This window comes from Pristis pectinata, chromosome 3, assembly GCF_009764475.1.
Source record: "Pristis pectinata isolate sPriPec2 chromosome 3, sPriPec2.1.pri, whole genome shotgun sequence".
Taxonomy (NCBI): domain Eukaryota; kingdom Metazoa; phylum Chordata; class Chondrichthyes; order Rhinopristiformes; family Pristidae; genus Pristis; species Pristis pectinata.
The window spans coordinates 90,080,290-90,095,719 of NC_067407.1; the positions used below are offsets into that span (position 1 = coordinate 90,080,290).

Below are 15,430 nucleotides of genomic sequence, written 5' to 3' on the forward strand. Positions count from 1 at the left end.
TTTAACAGCTAGCAAAGTAAAACAAAATCCTTGATGTCTATCCAGACTTTGTTCTATGAACACTTTCAAATGCAATCCAGTGTAAAATATATAGGAGAGATATCCAAGTAAAGATTGCATAAACAGTAAAATGGTGCTGAGTACTAAATTAAAAGCTGAAAACCTAAGAAAAGCATTAGTTTCTTATGGCACAGAAGGAGGTCATTCAGTTCTTTGACTCTACGTTGGCTCACAACAATCCCATTCCCCTGCTAATTTTCCTTGTAACTTATTCTTTCCACATAAATTCTGCCACTCACCCACACAATGGGGGCTATGTTTACATTGGCCAATTAACCTACCAGCCAGCACGTCTTTAGGTTGGGGGAGGAAACCTGAACACCTGGAGGAAACCCATGCAATTACAAGGTGAATGTGCAAACTCCGCACAGACAGCACCTGAGGTCAATATTGAACTTGGATCACAGGAGACAGCAGCTCTACTAGCTGCCACTGTGCTGCTTATGGAAAGTCAAGCAGAGATGCTGTCAAAATTAAGTGTGAACCGCCATGACCTAATTTAACAGTGGCTCAGACCCAAAAACCTGAATGACCTGCTTCTGTTCATTTATTCCTATATTCCAAATGAGTGTAAAATGGGTGAACAATTGAGAATGCTTGAGGAGACTGAGGAGTGATGGCGAAGTTCTGAGACCAATGTGATGATGGAAGATGGAGTCACCTTGCATTCAACCTGTAAATTTCTTGTGTGTTAGTAATCAAAGAGTGATTACTTGATTGATGTCTTTTGGGATACCAAATGTATTGAATTAACTCTGGACAGCAATCATAGAATCCAAACATTGAGACCACTGAAGCTACAATCAGATTTGCATAACTGCATGATCAATTGTAGAATATATTGAAATCACTGCAGTGTAGTTGGGGGGAGCTTCAATGCATTTGTTAATGGACACATATTGCCATCATTGCTTGCCACGTTTGGAGCCTGGGTTGTGGGTGCAGCTCCAGTAGCCGTAGAGTGATTACATACCCTGAAATATAAACAGTTAAAAGCAACTATGTTGATGTTGGCCACAGATATCAGGATTTATTGCATTGTGACTCACTTCATTTAAGATTTTTGCAATGAATAATTTTTGATGAACTGTCATTGTTGCATTAATAATTTGCTTAGAGCAGAATCTTCACATTCTGCTTTATTCAGTATTTAGCTTCATCTGGTTAGTAAAACTGTTTCTGTGCCATTGGCCCCAGCCAATCTCAATTCTTGCAAGCTTAATATGCTTGCATGAAACCTGTGCTTCTGTAATACTCAGTTATCAAGTCTCTATATTTGGGAATTGCTCATACACTGTTCTTTCTGCTTGCTTTTAAATCAAAACAAAATTGATGAAAATGCTCCACTTCAGTTGTGCATCTGTTTCCCTATCCATTCCCTTTTCTGCCACTTGTATTATTGTCATTGCTGTTGCTGATGATGTGTTCTGCACAAATACAGGTTGTTCGTGGTAATTATTGTGATATGTTAGCCTATAAATTGCACTATGCTTTAAGGGTTGGGTTAAGCGGACAAAGCATATTTGATCAGTGCATGTTTTGTGCAAGGGCACCCCATTATAATACTCCGTGATGCGTGTAAGGTAACATGACATCAGGTTTTTTGGTAGCGCTACATGGAGTAGGTCGTATCTTGGCTCTGCTCTACTTACCTTTTAACTCCTTATGCACCACCCTCTAATAAGACTTTTATAATACTTTTACAAGATTGATTTTGACTTTTAAGTGCTGGAATGAATACCAGAGCTAAGGCTGGAGCTGATAGCAAGGGTAACGGAGACCCTCAACTCACTTTGGAAGCTATCTCTAAACTGGATAAAAAGCTTGACCAGAGATTTGCCACTTTGGAAATGATGTTAAAAGATATCGAAAACAGACAGACCACACTCATACAAGAGAGTGCTAAACAACAGCAATTAATTGATGAACTGGATCAAGCTGGCAAAGAGAGAAATCGTAGGCTGGACTTACTGGAAAAAGATTTAATGGTGACCAAACAAAGACTGGAACAGCAAAGACAGAGGATTATTGATTTAGAAAGCTGCAGTTGGAGAAATAATGTGAGGATTATCGGCCTCTCCGAAAATGCTGAATCTGGTAATCCCATTGAATTCTTTTCTAAACTTCTGAAGGATGTGTTTGACCCTGAAGTGTTTTCTACAAGCCCTATACTTGATCGTGCCCACCGAGCGTTAAGACCAAAACCTCCGGCAGAGCAAAAACCATGGCCAGTAATATTGAGATTTCACTATGCGAGTACCAAAGAGCATTTGATTCTAATTGCTCGTCATCAAGGAATGATTCAATACAAAGATTGCAAGTTTCATCTGGTTGAAGATTACACCCCAGAAGTTATGAAAGAGAGACTGCTTTACAAACGATTATGTCGCGGCTTTATCGAGGGAATTACCAACCTGCATTACTGTTCCCAGCCTGCCTGAGAATTTCACTTCCTGACAAATCATGCTAGTGGTTTAATTCCATTAAAGAAGCTGAAGCTTTCCTCCAAGGTTAACTTTTTGTCTCCAGATGGTCAAGAAATGTGTTTTTCTTTGATTTTATACTTAATTTGGTCACTAAGCAATGATTAACTTTCAGGTTTAAACACTTTTTATGCCCGGAGATATTTTCCTGCCCTTTGTTAATTTTTTTCGTGCTTGGTTCTGGAACATGAATACTTACCATGTTTCAATTTAATTTTTTTTCTTTATTATTTTACTTTAACATTTTTGATGTTCTGTTTGGGTAATAATTAAGAATTTAACTGAGTGACTGATTGCCTTTTTCTCTTTGGAATTAAAATAAGACTGTATTTCTTGCAAGTCTGTTTACAATTTGAAAAATTGATTTGGCTATTTTTTCTCTCATGTTTAGTCTATTGATGGTGCCTTGCATTCTTTTTAACTTGGAGATCTGCCACCAAAAGGTTGGGGTTAAACAATAGTGGGTAGCATTCTGGCTACCTATTAGCCAGTTTTCGGGCTTTGCTGGGTGGGGGGTGGGGCTGTTTTTAGGTTAGTTTTTTTTTCTTCTGGACTGATAAACTAAAAATATGTCTGAACTGTCGTCATATCTGGCTCCTCTTTGAACGTTTTTTCCTCTTCCTGTTAACGAATCTCCTTTGCAACAAGGTTAACCCTTTACATACCATTTGTTTTGTTTTAGTCTATTAAAATGGATACGATGATTAATTTCGTTACATGGACTACAAATGGCTTGAATAATCCAATTAATCATAAGAAGATCTTTCAAGTTTTTCATAGACTGAATGATCAGATTATTTTTGCACAAGAGACTCATATTAGGAAAGAGGATAATCAGCACTTTTTTAGATTTTGGAGGGGTCAACAGTTCCATTCTAACTCACAAGCAAAGGTGAAATGAGTCTCTATTTTTATAGACTCCTCAATTTCATTTGTTCATCATGAGACAATTTCAGACCTGAATGCTAGATTTTTATTAATTGCTGGCTTACTTCATAACAAAAAATTTGTTATGGTTAATGTTTATGCATCTAATGTGGATCATCCTGAGTTTTTTAAACATTTATTTGCGTCTTTCCCTAATTTAAATGAATATATGTTGATCATGGGTGGAGATTTTAATTGTTGTCTAAACCCCTCGATAGATAGATCTGTGTCGAATCTTGCACTTCCTAACAAATCGGTTGTCTTTATTAACTCCTTTTTAGTTGATTCCGGAAGTTTGGAGATTTCTACACCCATATGATAGAGTTTTCATTCTTTTCTCACGTCTATCACAATTACTCTCGGATTGATTACTTTTTTCTTGACACACAATTAGTTCCACTTGTTACTGACTATAAGTACGATGCAATTGCCATTTCCGATCATGCGCCATTGAAACTGTCAATTAAATTAGTGGACGTACCCTCTGGTGCTAGACAATGGCAACTCAATCCTTCTTTATTGCAAGATTTAGACTTTGTCCATTTTATTAAAGAACAGATTTCCTTTTTCTTCTCAACTAATTTTACTGAAGAAATTTCCAATGGGATATTCTTTAAAGCTTATATCCGTGGTCAAATTATTTCATACTCTGCTGGACTGAAAAAACGAACTAATAATGAATTACGTATATTGGCTGATAAGATTAAAGAAATCAATAAAAAATACTCTGATGCTCCTAGTTTGGAGCTCTATAAAAAAGAGAATAGAACTTCAATTACAACACAGTTTATTATTAACATCTCCAATTGAAAATCAATTACTCAAAACCAAAAGTCAGTTTTATATACACGGTGATAAATCTGGTAAATTGTTGGCCAACCAACTGAAAGCTGTTTCAATTAAATGTCAGATTATTAAAGTTCGTAAACGAGATGGTAACTACCATGATCAAATTAACAAATCTTTTCAAGAATCTTACACTTCTTTATATCAATCAGAATCTCCTGAGCATTCTACATCAATGCATGAATTTTTAAGGAATTTGAAGACTCCAAAATTATCACTTAATGAATGTTCAATATTAGATGCACCCATTTCGGAGGAAGAAATAAAGAAAGTAATTTCTTCAATGAATTCGGGTAAAACACCCGGTCCTGATGGGTATACGGTTGAATTTTTTAAATCCTTTTCTGACCTTGTCTCTCCCTGGTGAGGTAAAATTTTTAAAGACGCCCTATCAGTGGGTAAATTACCACAATCCTTTTATGAAGCAACTATTTCTTTAATTCTTAGAAAGGATAAAGATCCCACTGAATGTGCATCTTATAGACCTATTTCTTTATTGAATGTGGATTCTAAAATTTTTCCCAAAATATTGGCTTCTAGACTGGAAAAGGTAATACCGCAAATTATTTCTGATGACCAGACAGGATTCATTAAGAATCGTTATTTGCATTTTAATATTAGGAGGTTAATGAATATTATATATACCCCTTCACCTGTAATTCCAGAATGTGTTATTTCATTAGATACCGTGAAGGCGTTTGATAGAGTCGAATGGGAATATTTATTTAACACGCTTGAGAAATTTAATTTTAGTTCAAATTTCATATCCACAATCAAATTGATTTACCACACACCTATGGCTTCAATACTTACTAATAATCAGAGATCCCCCTTGTTCAGGGTTTTTGAGGCACTGGACAGGGTTGCCCTCTAACTCCTTTATTATTTAATATTGCTTTGGAACCTTTGGCAATTGCCATTCAGGATTCTTCTAACATATTTGGTATCACTCATGGAAAGGGGACTCATAAGATCTATCTTTATGCAGATGACCTGTTACTTTATATCTCTAACCCAGAGAAATCTATCCCTGCAGTATTATCACTACTTGCTCAGTTCAGTGTTTTCTCTGGTTATAGATTAAATTTTAATAAGAGTGAACTTTTCCCATTAAACATGAAAGTCCCAATTTATAGGCAATTACCATTTAGGTTAGTGACTGATTACGTACCTGGGTGTTAAAATTACCAAGAAACATAAGGACTTACTTAAAGTGAACTTTTTACCTTTAATTAATTACATTAAACAATTATTTACTAAATGGTCCCCATTCTCTTTATCATTGATTGGCTGAATTAATGCAGTTAAGATGAATATTTTACCAAAATTTGTGTATCTGTTTCAAGTGATTCCAACTTTTATTTCGAAATCCTTTTTTGACACTATTGATTCCAAAATTCTTTCATATATGGCAGAATAAAAACCCAAGGTTAAGTAAGAAATATTTACAAAAATTGAAAAAGGAGGGAGGTATGGCTTTGCCTAATTTTAGATTTTACTATTGGGCAATTAATATTAGATACTTAATTTTCTGGGCACAAGATTTAGATGCAATTCATTGTCCCTGTTGGGTATACCTTGAGTGTGAATCAGTGCAAGGATTTTCATTAGTTTCTATTTTAGGAGCTTCATTCCCTTTTGCATTTACTAAATTGAGTAAACAAATGACTAATCCATTAGTTAAACATACAATACGGATATGGTTTCAATTTCATAAATTTTTTGGATTGAATAAATTTAATTTATCAAGTCCCATTCAATCTAATTTTTTCTTTCAACCATCTAGAATTGACTCAGCTTTTTCCTTATGGAGAATGAAAGGAATAACATGTTTTCATGATTTATTCATTGATAACATTTTTATCTTTTGAACAGTTATCTAATAAATACAATCTGCCAAGATCACATTTTTTTCGATACTTACAGATTAGAAATTTTTTAAAAGTTACTTTACCTTCTTTTTCGACGCCATATAAAATTGAAATTACGGAAAAAATCTTAGCTTTTGATCTTTATCAGAAGGGCCTGATAGCAATAATTTATGATCAGATTATGAAAATACATTCAGAGGAACTTGATAAAATTAAGAATGAATGGGAAAGAGAGCTCCAGATACATTTACCTACAGAGACATGGAAGAAAATTCTTCAATTAGTTGATACATCTTCAATGTGTGCTAGATACAGTTTAAAGTGGTTCACAGGACCCATATGTCCAAGGATAAGTTAGCCCGTTTTTCTCATCATATAAATCCTGTATGTGACAGATGTAATTCGAAGGTGGCTTCCCTGACACACGTTTTGGTCCTGTCCCCTTGTGGAAAAATATTGGAAAGACATTTTTAACATTATTTTATCTGTATTGAACATTGATTTACAACCTCATCCTATTACTGCAATTTTTGGGTTACCAATGATGGAATCTCACCATTTATCTGCTTCTGCTCGTCGTATGATTGCCCTTGTCACATTAATGGCCAAGCGATCCATTTTGTTCAAATGGAAGGATCCAATACGTCCCACCACTTTTCAGTGGTTTTCTCAAACTATAGCATGTTTAAATTTAGAAAAAATTAGGAGTGGTACTGTTGATCCTTCGCTTAAATTTGAGGAAGTTTGGAGTCCATTTATTCAATACTTCCCTATGATATATGCTGACCTTTTTCAGATCCCTTTCAATAACCCTTGAATACAGAGGAGCAGAGTTGACGACATAATGTTTTTTTTTAATGGAAGAAATATCAGTTCAGTTTTTTTTGAAGTTTTTGGTTTATTATCAATATTTTTTTGATTTGGGGGTTCTTTTCTCATATAATTTTCTTTTCAATCTTTCCTTTTATATTTGTTCACTTAAGAGAGCGGGAGGTCTAGATTACTTTTCTTTACTCCTTGTGATTATGTATGTTAACTGTTGTGATTGTTATCCTGATCTCTTTGCACGATATGTATAATTACTAATGTTATATTATTTTGTACTAATTTGAAAATTAATAAAAAGATTGGGAAAGAAAGGTAACATGACATCTTCAAAACGGTTAGACAATAGTCTCCACCATCACAAAGCTGGTAGAGAGGAAACTTGCATAGGTCTTGGATTTCAGGACTGGTGTTGCATTGGAGAGAGGCCCCCTGGAGTGGGAAGGGGAGGGAGGAAGAACATAGAACAGTAGAGTAGAAGGAAAACAGCAGTGAGGGTTGGGTAGGTGCAAATGTAAGTAAAAACCACAATTTTTTGCATGCTATGCAAAGTAATTTACTCAAAACTTGTAGCGTGATCCTCGGAGGATATTACGTTGGTTTTCATTTTTCCCTTAGTATGACAGAGAGGCAGCCATATGTTCACAATGGCATCAAATGACATTCAATGCACGTTCCCACAACATTTGCTAAATATTAATTTGCACATATGTAGTCATGGCTGGTGCAGGCCACTCTTGCAGACACAGCTTATCAATGTTATAAGCGTCAAAATAATCAAGGGGAACAAGAATAGAAAGAACCCAAAATATCACAGGAACCTTATCAAGCACCTATTAAAGCTCCATCCACACAATTTAGCTGCTTTGATATACGGAGATGAAACTGTCAGCTAGATTGAAAGGGCAGGCATGCAATTGGGTTTCTGCTATTCTATCTCATTACTTTTTAACACTCATCATTTGAAGAGACCATAACCAATTAACAGTTTTGGAGCCCTGACTCTTTGTAAATTTACAACAGAGACTATTATTATTGGGCCTATAATAACAAGCTTTGAGTCTGAGATCAAAAAAAAGTGTTCTTTTTCATTTTCTGTTTTGTTTATAGTGCATTACATGGACTTGTTTTAAAAAAAATTATTGGATAACTTCATCCACAGAACTAGAATATTGGATTCCTGATCATGAGTTAATGCCTTTCAAACATGGCCACTCAAATTTTACTTTGGTATATTTTTATTTAACATCCCCAATATAATAACAGCATTTGTTTTTCAAAATACTTGACTATATCCTGTATGCCCTAAGATACAAAGGGATAGAAATCCAAATGTGTGTGATAACATGCACACGAGGACCCAAGCCATTTTAACCTGGTACTGGTGGAGAAAGATTTTCATTCGGACACATTATACAAAGCTATTCGTGTATAGGCAACAAAATTCTCAATCTTCTTCACATTTGTACATATTACCCACATATACAATGTTTGTGAATCACCTGCAATATTTGTCTTTATGAAATAAAAATGGGAAATGCCAGAAATACTTAGCATCTATCAAGAGAGAAAGACAGAGTTGATGTTTCAGGTCGATGACCTTTCATCAGAATCTGACCTGATGTGCTGAGTACTTCCATCATTTTCTCTTATTTCAAATTTCTAGCATTCTCAGTTGTTTTTACTTTTCTATTTAACTTGGTGGTTGAATTCCTTAAAGTGGCAGTGTTAAATTGCACCTGCTATGGTAAGACAATGCAAGGCTTGGGAATAGTGTCACACAGGAATTGCCACCCTATTTCTCCTACAAGGACTTTGAGATTGTGATGTTACAAGTGGACACCTGGAGAGAGGATATGAGTCTTGAGGTGTCTTCAAGATCTGCAAATGTCCTCATCTGAACAATGAATAGGAATTAGTAGGGTTTCTTCCTTCTGGTGGGAGCAGACTTCCTGCATGTGGTTAAATGTACTCCTCAGTAGCTCGTGTGAAAAAATATGGAAGCATCAGCAGCATCATCAAATATATGACCGATGCATTTGACACTGCTGCTACCGTGACATGTAACTAAATAAATATTAAACAAATTTAAAAGATACGCATCCTGAGTTGACATTGTTAATGCTGTTCAAAATCATTGTAACAAGTATCCATGAACCTTTTCACCATGTTCTTTTACTAATACTGAATTAAACCTGAGAACTTATCATAGTGATAGCATTTGAACTTTACTGATGGATATCTTAGAATTTTACATTTGTTGCCCACACAACAAAATGAATAAAGTGCACTGATTAACTCTATCTGTGAAGGACCATACATGTCAAATACGTGAATAACTCAGCTAGCTCTTTCCAGCTCTTGCCTTAATGTTTATACATGATGGTAAATTTTAACATTCAGAGGTAATTTTACACAAAGGTCTCATTGGTGAGTTATTAAATTATTTGATTAAAAACCACCCATTTACATTTTTTCACAGAATTCAACAAAGCAACCCAAACTCTCAGTAGGTTTGGTTAAAATGGAACCGGGCTTATTCATTCACTGTAATTCAGTGGCCCTGATATTATCCATGGCATGAACACAGCTGTGAAGATAAAACCTATGTCCCCCTGATTCACTGGGAGATGTGGCAAACAAAATGCACCCAGTATTCTTAAGAAAGCAGGGCAACAAAGCAGACTTATTATTTGAAGATTCAGCCCTTGTATTGGTTTATTATTGTCACTTGTACCGAAGTACAGTGAAAAACTTGTCTTGCATACTGATCATACAGATCAATTCATTACACAGTGCAGTTACATTGGGGTAGTACAGGTAAAAACAATAACAGTACAGAGTAAAGTGTCACAGCTACAGAGAAAGTGCAGTGCAATAAGGTGCAAGGTCACAACAAGGTAGATCGTGAGGTCATAGCCCATCTTGTCGTATGTGGCCACACGATTATGCAAAAGATTTGAACTGCTAACTTCCCCCACCCAAAAGAAGGAATTCAGCTCAATTAACAACTGAGATCTGAAAATGAATTTTTTTGTGAGACAGTATAGAAAGAAATGGTGTTAAGATTGGTAAATAAATTTACAGATCAGCCATGATCTCATCGAATAGTGGAGTGCTGAATAAGACATGTCACAAAGACTTGATACTGTTTCTTAGCAATAGTGCAGGAACTGTTCAGCACCACCCCAACCTCTTGCCCAAAGTGCAACAAACTTTAGTGAGGTTAATTCTCCAGAACATCAATCAAAACTATTTTTTAGTTTTGGTTTTCTTCATTAAAGTTTTGTTTGAAGTTGTGAAGAAATATTTTGTTGAGCTCTGTAATCTTTGGAGTGTGTTTCGATGTACATGTGACTAATAAAGATATCTTCTTTTCTTAGATATAAAGTTATAGCCTCCAAAATAGGAATTCTTGTTGCACAAGCAATGAGATTTTATCAGTGAAAAAAATTGGAAATTCTGGTGTGATCTCTTCAAGAACTGACATGCATCAAACATACATGCTTCATTAATACGTATCTTTGGATATGTAAACAGCACTGTCAATATTCATATCAATATTCAGCTGACAAATATATAAAAGTTGCATATCAAAAAGTAATGAAAATTATTTTAAGATATAAGTTTGTATTGAGTTCATAATGCTGTGGGTGATAAAGCTGTTTGGCTGAAGTCTTGTAGGAAAATAACAAGGCACACTGTTATTCATATGCAATTTAGCCAGCAGTTTCAAGAATGAAAAAAGATTCATTGATTTGTGAAATTCAAAAACTTGCTGGTTGATTTTTGCAGTTCTGTCATTTTATTTGTGTACAGTGTTTTTACCATAGCTTCCCTGTTATTTTAAAGAGATTGCTGGATTTGCACATTAATTGCCAATTGTAGAAAGATGAGAGAAGCAAAAGTATCCTTTTGTTTAATCATTTTATGGTCATGCCGTGTTCGTGAATATCTCTGCTACGTAATGGAAACAGTTTTGTCTGTTCAATCTTGTTGTCTGTTGTTAGAGAATTTAAAAATGTCATAAGAATGTATTGAATTTTATAACATAAGCTCGGCTCACAGATCTTTCTTCTCAATCAAACTTTTGTTTCTTTTTATTTCTCTTTCTGTTCCTAACTTGACTCTCATTCATCCTCTGATTTTGAAAATCCACTATTTCTTTCTCAATCCTCAAATCTTACTGTTTAGGAAGATGGAGTGTTGGTCCTGTTATTCACCAAAGTCCCCAATGCCTTCATTATCATCTTGCACTTCCAGCAAAATGTGCTGCATATTATTTTTGAGCTGAAAGGTGCTGGTCAGAAATCTAACAGGGCAATTGTAAGATGTCCTACTGCAGCAAAATCAGAAAATTATATACTTTTCATGTATGAAAATGTGTTCAACTTTCTGAATGTAGTGAAACTGCTCAAGGCCTCTTGTGAAATTTTAGCAAGAATCTTTCATCATATATTTTCCTTCAGACTTTTAATTAGAGTGAAAATTCAGTTCTTTGTAACTGCAGCCCAATTTGTATGTTATTTATTAGTAGTTTGTTTATTATGTAGTATTTCTGGCACAGACACAGGCCAATCTGTCCAAGAGGGTGACGCTGTTGTTTACAGTCTAGCCTTCTTCATCCAAATACATCAGTGTACCCTATATTCCTTTCTTTCTCATATGCATGACTACTCCCTCTGAACTGAATCTGTGCTGTTCATTTCAAGCAGTCTCTGCAACAGGGATTTCCACATTCTATTTGCTCTCTTGAGCTTCCTATTTTTTATTTGGGGTTGTTTTATATTTATGCCCCTTGTTCTCATCAGGTTCACAAGTGAGAGCATCTTCTCTCCACCATGTGTAATCTCTGAAATCCTGGCAGGTCACACCTCAGCATTCTAGCAGGCTACATCTCAGCATTCAGACTGCTTTATTGCAGTTAACCTTGCCTCCAACCCTTAACTGAAATAGCTTTGAATTTTTTTTTTCCCACAGATTGCAGTAAGGTCCCATTAGCCTCATTGTAATTTTGGCCCATTGCCGCTGCCTGACATCTTTGCTCCTTCCTGTAACCAGAACAACCCAATTGCAGAACTTAAGGAGTTGAATTATATAATGTAAGATGGGCTTACAGATGCTGGTCTGTGTGTGTATTTCTTCTGCATTTATCTATTCTTTGCAAATGTCAGTAGATTTTCATTCTTGCTGTAGGAGTGCTTTGTCTGTCCAATTACAATTGTAGCTTGATCCTTGGAGAGTGTCATCCTGTCTTTGCTGATGATTGAATAAAATGTTGTGAGATAGCTCCTTTTTTGTAATTCATGGTGGTGAAATTAAGCTCGACGGACAAGTAACTGCCTTATTATGCTGTCCATGAAATAGCAAGATTATAGTATTGAATGTGAAGTTAAAATGAATAAAAGGCAAATCTAATTGATTTCACCTCCAGACTCTGAATTCATTACTGACTCAAATAGAACCATTTTATAAACTGGAAGGTTTTTAAGAAAATCTTCAACGTTTGGGATTGCCTTCCTCAGTACAAATTATCTGAAATTAACCTACAATATTTTTCATGCACATTTTGGTATATTTTTTTAAAATTTGCACAGTTATTTTAGATGCAATTCAGAAAATTGAATACTAAAATATTCCTCAGCTTGTAACTACAATTTTTTTTGAAGATTTTATAATTAAATGACCAATGCTATATTGGACATAAGCTTTATATTTCTATTGTTCATTCACAAGACTTGGGCACAAGTAGCTTGTATAATGACTGGCTCTTACATGGTCATGGTGGGCTCAATGGCCTCCTGTGCGCTATCATTTTCTGAATAAAAAAAATTCTTTGTTCCTTTTTGCTTTTAGATGTCATCCATACTGTGGGACCTATAGCAAGAGGAAACTGTGATGAGCGTCTTAAACGTCAGTTGAGGAATTGCTATGAGACTTCCCTGAAGCTGTTGGAGACTCAAGGGCTGAGATCTATTGTAAGTGTTACCTTTGCCTCAGCCTATTAAAATAACATGTAAAGGGATTTGTCTCTTCATTCTTCTAAAAATATTACAATATCAAACATATGCAAAGATTCATAATTTGTTAGAAAATTGGGTCTGGAAACCTTCACGGTGCTTGTTTATGACACTGGTTCTGCATGTATCAGGCGATAATTATAGATCCACATTATTAGTGTTTCTTTCGCTGTTTCTAAAAAAACAAATCATTACTTTTTGGTGATGCTAACGATTTGACATTTGGCTCTCTGGCTGTCCGCATTTTCCAAACGTTGAGCAAAAAAACTGAAGATGTTAGAAATCTGAACAGAAACAGAACATGCTGGAAGCACAACGAAGGTCAAGCAGCATCAATGGGGGAAACACAATCAAATATTATTGACTTGATCATTATTGTTACATTTATAATTTTGCACAAGTATATACAAATTCCATTATTTTCTTTTCAGTTTTACTTTATGCATTAACTTCACAGTGTACAGAGCTAATATCATCACAAAGTTACAACATTGTACTTGGGACAACCAATTTAATATCATAGGGGGTGTTCAGTAACCCCATGCACATCAGCTCTGTTCAATTGGTTTGCTTGAACTATACGTTAGCCAGAATTCACCATAGCTCTGTAGTAGTTTCACTCATCCCAATGCAAGACCATAACTGGGGCAGTTTTCTCTTTTTGGCTACAAAGATTAGGACAGCTGGTTTGGATGAATAGGTGAACATCCATTAGTTCATCAGCTCAGCCTTCACAGCTCCAGTGAATATAATGAAGTTTATCCATTTAGCTTTGCCATTTCATTACTAGTTCTGTCCTGATGAATTGCCACAGACTTCCTCTAAGGTATGTGTATCCTTTCTAAAGCAGGACTTCCAAACCTGCACAGAATGCAGCAGTGAAAATGTGACCACACTACATGGTGTGCTGACGTAGCTCTCTGATTCACTGTCGTCATTCACTATAGCTGGAGTGGACAGTTAGACGTAAGCAGGATGTCTCTCGCTTGTGGAAGAGTCTAACACTACCATCCATAAAAGCAAGGCAGATACTAATAAATTCATTTGCAAAATAAGGAAAAATTTATTTTCTCTGAATGTTCCAGAATGTGGAATTCACTACCACAGGAAGCAACGAAGGCAAGTAGCTTAGGTAGTACACAAAGAACACCAGGTGAGAAAGGGAAATGAAAAGGCTGAGAAGAGGCAAGTGGAATGGGAGGCAATTTGTGTGACATATGAACATCAGCATAGCCTTGCAGGGCCAAATGGCCTGTTTTTGTACAGTATACTCTGATTATCTATTCAGTTTAATGCACAAAAGCAATGCTCTTTGTGCCATTCTATTAAAGTTAAGACTGTTGTATCTAATGGATTTGAAACAGTGAACCTGTATTACTTTGTAAGATGTTGGGTGTAAGAATGACATAAATCTCAACTGAATAAGCATTAGAATGTTTAATTTTAATTCATTAACAGCAATGCCGGTGTGAGGCCCAATTATTTGCCATCCCTTATTGTGCTTGTAAAGGTGATGGTGAACCATTGCCATTTGTATGATGAGCCGTTTCAGTGGGCCGTTAATGGACAAGCTCTTTTTGTTCATCTGTAGTAATAAATAGGATAGATTGGGTAAGGAAAGTAGGTATACTCTCTAAAAGGCATTACCACAACCAGTAATTAGTAATACTGACACTAACATTTAATATCAGGTTATTTAATTACCTACATTTAAATTATCCACTTCCAATAGTGGAATTTGATCTCGTGTCAGGATCACTAATCCAGGTCTGTGGAAATTTCATCCAGTAACATAATTAGTATGCCACCATTCATCCATCCTTTTAATTTTGACTTGGATGCAAGTTATTCACAACAGTCCCATGTTTATTCTTCCTTTGATTACACCCACAACGTGCACAATTTTTGGTTATCAGCTTGAAGCATAAGGGAAATTAATTGATTTATGTCTGCGTGTGCAGGGATTGAAATCACGTGGTTCTAAAGCTGATTAAAACAGATTGTCAGGAATGCTGAAAGTTCATTAAACAATTCTCCACCCCACTCCCGATCTTTTGGGAGAATTCTCATCTCTTTGGTGGCAATTTGAATCAACCACAGATCCTGGTGAATTTGCCTGTGAGATTCCCAGCTAGATGTACATGGTGCGACTTGCTGAGATTATTTATTTGAAGCAATTAGCGTAAAATAAGATAAAAAAAAACATTCCATGGATTCCCAACGTTCACCTCGTGATTTGAGCTTATAAACTGCCATGTCAGCTTTTACAGTGTCGACCAAAATAGTTGCTGTGGGAATTCAGACTGGCTTTTATCAGTAAAAATAATTCAGCACCTTGTTGCCATTTCCCCCACCCCCACCTCTTTCCCCTGCTGGTAAGGGGATCCAGATTTATTTC

The 15,430-nt window shown here is 35.7% G+C and overlaps 1 protein-coding gene across 1 annotated transcript in view; it reads left to right on the forward strand.

The window, feature by feature from the left end:
• Window positions 1–15,430, forward strand: part of LOC127567988 (ADP-ribose glycohydrolase MACROD2-like) — an 874,651-nt gene that overhangs the window by 547,022 nt on the left and 312,199 nt on the right. The window contains exon 8 of the mRNA XM_052011231.1: window positions 12,869–12,990. Within this exon, the coding sequence (XP_051867191.1) occupies window positions 12,869–12,990 (122 nt within the window). The remainder of the gene's footprint in view (window positions 1–12,868; window positions 12,991–15,430) is intronic.